Source organism: Arvicanthis niloticus, chromosome 1 (assembly GCF_011762505.2).
Source record: "Arvicanthis niloticus isolate mArvNil1 chromosome 1, mArvNil1.pat.X, whole genome shotgun sequence".
Taxonomy (NCBI): Eukaryota; Metazoa; Chordata; class Mammalia; order Rodentia; family Muridae; genus Arvicanthis; species Arvicanthis niloticus.
This window is the reverse complement of record NC_047658.1, coordinates 110,983,514-110,990,285: the sequence shown is the minus strand read 5'-3', so window position 1 is coordinate 110,990,285 and position 6,772 is coordinate 110,983,514. Positions and strand designations below refer to the sequence as shown.

The following is a 6,772-nucleotide window of genomic DNA, read 5'->3' as shown; positions in this document are numbered from 1 at the left end:
GGTACTTTGCCCGGCCTGTCAGCACTTTCCGGTTCTGCAGGTGGCCTAGCGGGACTCCGCAGAGGTCTTGGGTTTTGGGGGGCGAGTACTCGGGTGACGTCGGGGTTTGGGTGTCGTTAATACACGCGTGGGAATGACAGCACGGAAGCAGGACAGCAAGCGGCGCACACCTGCCAGAGTTCTTTACCTGTGGTTCCACCCGCTGCCCGGTCTCGGCGGGGGTTGGCCTGCCGGGGGAGGGGCGGAGCTAAAGCTAGCAATAGCCAATTGGAGCTCTGGATGGGCCGGCCGCCCACTACGGCGGAGCTGGCGCATGCGCACGGCTCAGCGGCCGACCTCTCCCGCAGGGGGCGGTGCTGACGCTCGCGCCGACGCGCCGGACGTCGGGCACGTTGACGCCGGCGACGCGCCGGGCCCGGTTTTCTGCACTCGCCAGTGTCCCGCGGCGGCGGGCCGGCCTTCGTGACGAGCGGGGCGGCGGGCCCGGGGGCCGGGCGAGGACGCAGCCGCGGGGCTGCGTGGGTCGGCCCGCAGCCGGCCGCCGCCCAAAGGCCGCCGCATAGCCCCGGAGCCGCGCCCGCCGGCCAAGGTGAGGGCGGGCGGAGCGGGCCGCGCAGGGTGGCGGGCCAGGGTCGGCGGGGCCGGGTCGGTGGGGTCAGCGGGCGGGGGTCAGCAGGGTCAACAGAGTTGCGGTTAGCCTGGCCAAACTGGGTTGATAGCAGTTAGGTCCGAGTCAGCTTAGATTGGCCAGACTCAGTGAGGTTGGGGGCAGTGAGGCTGGGGTCAGCTGAGCCAGAACGGGTCAGCGGGTCCTGGTCAGATGCACCTGCAGCGCATTCTCTTCATCCCTCACCCTGTACCCTGACAGCATGCAATCTCTAGTTCCATCTCACCTTTCCCTTCTTCTTCTTCTTCTTTTTTTAACCTAGCTCTGTTGTCCCGACTTCCTAGATTCCCAGTGTGGTATATTTTCTCTTTCTGTTCTTTCCTCGTCTTTGACTATGAACTTATGTAAGTTAGGTTGGCTGACCAACCGTTACACAGCAGCAGGCCTTTGCAAAACACTTCTGTCCAGACCTTAAAAAGCCAATCCAGTTGCTTTTTCCGATGATCACCAGATATCCAGCCTCTCAAGTCAGGGAGCCTGGCAGTCCTTCCCAGGAGCTGACTGCACACATTCCTGGAAGATGCTTGGATCCATAGTGCTGGTGTTTGTCAGTTTCCAGTCTTCTTTCTGTGGTTGAGGGACTGTTTTGAATCTTTCTTCCTGGGGAAAGAACAAAATAAGTTAGCAGAAATTCACTGTCTTCAACTATTAAGTGTGGATTTTAAACAGACCCCACTGGTTGGAGGTAAGCTTCCCAGTCCCTCTTACTCCCAGGACTTTCTCCAACAATCTGCTCTTCATATTGGCCTGTGCATGCTACTTCCTAGAGTGTGCATCCAGAGTGGATGATCGGCTCTGACAGCTATGGGGCTGTCAGCCTTTTTCTCACTAGCCACAGGTGGTGGTTAGAAAGCTGCAGGTTTGTGGATACTTGTGTTCTGCACCTACTGACTGTGGTTTGTATCTTTCCTTTTTCAAGATGATGTGCGAGGTGATGCCGACCATTAGTGAAGCAGAAGGCCCCCCAGGAGGAGGTGGGAGCCATGGGTCAGGCTCCCCTTCACAGCCAGAGGCTGATTCGCATTTTGAGCAGCTCATGGTTTCCATGCTGGAAGAACGAGACCGCCTTCTGGATACACTGAGGGAGACACAAGAAACACTGGCGTTAACCCAGGGAAAATTGCATGAAGTTGGTCATGAAAGAGATTCTTTGCAGAGGCAGCTCAACACTGCACTTCCACAGGTATGCCCCCATCAAACTGAAATCAAAGTGTCTGCCGTTAAATGTCTGAGGGATGGTCTTGTTAATCTATTTAGCTGTTTTGTGTAACCACTTGGGAAGTGATGGTTCTGATGTTTTCTGAGCACCAATAAAATTCTCAGGAATTCAATTTAGGAATAAATGGGTATTCTCCAAAGCTGTGTGACCACCCGTTGCACTCTCATGCCTCTTTGGGAAACTGCCTAGATTTGGGAAAGTACTTCCGTGCTTTTGACAGGGGGCTATGAAGCAATTGAGCTTTGTAGGGTCTCCCGTTCTGTCCTAGACTTGTCCTTGCCTGCTGTGGACCTGTGAGGAGTGGATCTCAGGGGTTGTGTGTCTTACCTCTAGTTTCTATCTCGTGGAGTTCCAATTTCTTAGGGAAATCTTGTGGATAAATAGAACTCATTTCATGGGGAAAGTCTATATAGACTTTCTCCAGAACATTTGTGAGCTGTAACTAAACTTTGTTTCATTGGAGAAAAGATTGAAAATTGAATCCTGAGGCTCTTCTTCCCAGGCAGATGAGACTTTGAGAGCTTGAAATGCCTACTGAGCTTTCAGTATCACAGTTGGACTGGTATGCTAGAACCTCGTCTCTTGGAGTTAAATGCAGAGGCAGTCGTACAGGAAGGAGAAGGCAGTATAGCCAGCAAAGCCCAAGGTGAGAGGCACGTGGAGCAGGGACTGCTTAGATTCCTGCTGACAGCCCACTTTACTCGTTCACGATGGGTGTCTCCATGGTGCTCAAGGAATCTGCACTCTGTGGTGTGTCTGCAGATATCAGTTAGCAAGTCAGTAATGACTGCCTTGCTGCAGCTCTCAGCTGTAAAGTCAGTTCTGAGATGGGACTAAATGTTTGAATGTCCTTTTTAGAAACAGTAATTTGGTGTTAGTGTTGTGTGCTGAGGGTTTTTGTTTGGTGGCTGGAGAGTTGTCTTTTCTTCCTGGAGTCTTAGGAATGAACAGGTTAATTAGGTCAGATTTTGTTGCCTCATGCTCAAGAGGCTTTCAGGATGCCGTGAGTCCTGCTTGCTCTACTTTGCACTTGGGTTTGTGGCAGCTCAAGTATGTATGCATCAGTGGTTGGTCAACATTTAGGTTTTTTGAAAGAATAGGCACAGGGGACACAGAGCTGATGGGTGTTGTGGGTGGTGAGTTTCAGGCAGTGAGAGTCGTCTCACCTGCTGGTAAGCCTGTTGCCAGGTTGTGCTGGCTTCCTGCTCTGCAGTGCCTCATCAAATGTAGGACATGTTTGTGTCCACAGTTACTTCATATCTGACCCGAGTCTGTGTCACAGAGTAAACTTGTTCTAGACTATTCGTTTCCTGGAATCAGGAGCCTCTGGTGGCTAAAAATGTGACCAGATGGGCATGTGTGTACGCTGGAGTCAGTGTCCTTATGCTAGAGCATGTATGAGGACTGCACGGGCCATAAGTGAATGCCTCAGCCAGCTCTCCAGTGATGCTCGGAGAGCTTGGATCAAGTGATGGATAGGACCATGCCTCCTATGAAAATCCGCTCTGCTTCCTGCCATCCGTGACTGTTCTCCCTGCTAATGTGGTCCAGCTCTTCACTATTGGTTCCTGTGCATATGCTTGACTTTCTATAGGAAATCAGTGTTTGTCTTTTGACCCTTCCCTGGACAATTGTGAGACCCACCTTTACTTGCCCTGCAGCATTCTGTGTAGATGGGCCCTACCTGTTCCTTCTTCAGTCAGGGCCCCTGAGGCTGATCCTGGTCTTAATCTCCGAGGATACTTTTGCACTTGGGGAGGTGCAGAACTAGATGTGGTGTGTAATGTTGGAGTGTTCTAAGGAGTGTAGTTGTAGTAGATACCAGCCTCAGAAGTTGCTGCCAAAAGTGGCTGTGGTGACAGTTGGTCCAACCACATGGCCATCAGCAGTGTGAGAAACTGTTATGTGCTGCAAAGCTCCAGGTGGAGAGGTGGCTTCTTGACTGTAACCACCCGCAGCGTAGCAGCTTCTCAGTAGGCACATGAGTGCTGAGCGATCTTTTATTTCTTGTTTGTTGATTAGATTTTCTGTTTCTAATTTGAAGTTTTTTGTTTGTTATGTTTTAAAGATTTATTTATTATGTATACACAGTGGTCTGTCTGCATGTAAGCCTGCAGGCCAGAAGAGGGAACCAGATCTCATTGTGGATGGTTAATAAACCATGATATGGTTGCTGGGAATTGAACTCGGGACCTCTGGAAGAGCAGCCAGTGCGCTGAACCTTTGAGCCATCTCTCCAGCCCCTAGTTTGGAGTTCTTTATACATTCTCTGTACATAGATCTATAGAAGATATTTTTGTTTGTTTGTTTGGTTGGTTGGTTGATTTTGAGACATGATCTCTCTACATAGCCCTGACTATCCTTGAACTCCCTATGTAAGTCAGGCTGGCCCCAAATTCACAGAGATCTACCTGCCTCTGCTGCTCAGTGCTGAGATTAAGGTGTGTGCAACCACATCTCAGTAAAAGAAAAATTTTTTTAAAAATTTATTTTTGTGTGTATGTGTACATATTGGTATGTGTTCCTGTATGTGCACGCATTTGAGTGCAGATGCTCATACACATGTGTGCACATCTGTGTGGAAGGTAGAGTTTGATGTTGTGTGTCTTCCTTGACTGCTCTCTACATTAGTTTTTTAGTATTTATTTTTGTCTTATATGTGTATGTGCCTAAGTGTATGTATGTGTACCATGTGGGTACAGAAGCCTGTGAAGATAAGAGAAATTGGATTCTCTGGAGCTGGATTTACAGACAGTTGTGAGCTGCCATGGAGGTGTTGGAAACTGAACCTGGGCCTGTGCAAGAGCATCAAGTACTCTTACCCATCTGCTTAGCCATCTGTCTGGTCCCTTATTATTTTGAGACAGAGTCTTGTTCAGCACAGAGCTTGGTGGTGTCAGAGTAGCTGGCTTGTGCCTCTGGGGTTGGCTTGGTTTGGCTTTGCCAGCACTAGCATTACAGGCATTATGGCTGCCACACCTGGCCTTTAATTGGATGCTGGGCACCAGAACTCAGGCACTTGTACTTTACCCACTGAGCTATCTCCCCAGCCTGGAAGTTTGCTTTTATACTCTTGTGTTTGCCTTTTCCCTCTGTAGTATCTCATATGTAGACATATATGTTCACAAACATTCTTATATAAAGGTTTTGCTATGTAGCCCAGGGGATATGTTCACAAACATTCCTATATAAAGGTTTTGCTATGTAGCCCAGGGGATAGCTCACACCTTTGATAATCCTGCCTCAGCCTCTCAAGTGCTAGAATTCCAGGTGTGTAACCACATCCAACTCAGTAATATCCTTTTATGAGGAAAAGTTTTAAATTTTAATGCAATTCAATTGGTTGATTTTGGTTCCTCCCCCACCCTCCAAGAATATTTAGTTTTGGTTGTGAGCCTAGCTATTAACTACTGAGCCATCTCTCCAGCCCAAGAATATTTAATTTAGGAGCTGGAGAGTTAGCTCAGTGATTAAGAACACTGGCTGATACTCTAGAGGACCTAGGTTTAATTCCCAGCACCCATATGGCAGCTCATAACTTTCTATAACATCCATACACCTAAGTAATTAAAAAAGAATATTTTGTGTAGGCCAGGCTGGTAGTGTACATCTTTAATCCCAGCTTCCAGGGTGAGGCCAGCCTAGTCTACATAGTAAGTTCCAGGCTAGCTAGGACTACCGAGTGAACCGTCTCAAAAAAAAAAAGAAAGAAAAGAAAAGTCAAATTGTCAAATCCCTACTAGACCCAAAGTACTATTTACTGTGTCCTGATCTGCAGTCTTGAGCTAGGGTGTGACTCAGTGGTAGAGTGATGAAGTGGATGGGTAGCTCCTCTGCTCCAGTGATATCTTTGCCATCTTTGCACAAATGACTGGATGACTGCAGAAGTTGTCTTGAGATCTGATATTTTAAATTTTTTACCTTTGTTCTTTAAGATTTTCTAAGTCTGGCTCATGAAATCTGCTTGGGCCAAAGAGAGGCTTGGTGGGTTAAAGTGCTTCTTCACATGCCTGGAGCCTTGCCTTGGAACTCATGGTGGAAGAAGAGAAGCAGTTCCTCAAAGTTATTGTTTGACCTCTGCATGTGTGCCAACACACACACACACACACACACACGCACGCGCACACACACACACACACAAACACATGCATGCACACACCCATGCAAGCACTCATAGTCACATATAATCAGTCTGCATGACTGGGGTTTTATATGTGAGAATGCCTAATCTACAGATCTCTATGGGGCCAGTGTCTTTTCTGCATTGCTCTTCGAGTCTACAGACAGGACACAGCTATGTAACTATTATTGGTGTGTTGAGATAGAACTGGCTCATTTAAAAAATACTGTCTTGAACATTTTTTTTAGTTTTATGTGTATGGTTATTTTTTCTGCATGGATATCTATTCACCACCTGCATGCAGTACCCTTGAAGACCAGAAAAGGTGTTGGATTCCCTGGGATTGGAGTTATATGTGGTTGTGAGACACCATGTGGGTGCTAGAAATTGAACCCTGGGTCTCCTGGAAGGGTAGCCAGGTGCTCTTAAACTGCTGACCCATATCTCTAGCTCCTAAATAGAACTGGCTTTTGTTTTGTTTTGTTTTGTTTTTGTTTTTGTTTTGTTTTGTTTTGACTTGATCTCTGTTGATCAGGTGAGTTTCAGTTTGTTGCCCAGATTAGCCTCTAATTTGCTAGCTGAGGATCTTAAAATGGGACTACAGGCATGTGTCACCACACACAGTTTATGTGCTACTGGGGATCAGACTCAGAGGTTTTGTCCATGCAAGTATTCTACCAAGTAAGCCACACTCAGCCGTATGTCATGGTCTTTCTAAATGTCAGCCCACAGATCATCCTAGTTCTCAAGCTAAAACTGCATCACT

At 47.8% G+C, this 6,772-nt stretch overlaps 1 protein-coding gene across 13 annotated transcripts in view; it reads left to right on the top strand.

The window, feature by feature from the left end:
- The first annotated feature begins 390 nt into the window (after window positions 1-390).
- Window positions 391-6,772, top strand: part of Ppfia1 (PPFI scaffold protein A1) — a 72,984-nt gene continuing 66,602 nt past the window's right edge. For 5 of the 13 annotated variants that reach the window (XM_034524473.2, XM_076914369.1, XM_076914355.1 and 2 more), the window contains exons 1-2: window positions 392-589; window positions 1,587-1,850. In XM_034524473.2, coding sequence (XP_034380364.1) covers window positions 1,587-1,850 — 264 coding nt within the window. In that variant the 5' untranslated portion in view covers window positions 392-589. Of the gene's footprint in view, window positions 590-1,586; window positions 1,851-6,772 lie in introns of all 13 variants that reach the window. The other 8 variants (XM_034524558.2, XM_076914344.1, XM_076914322.1 and 5 more) reach the window with 3 other exon arrangements.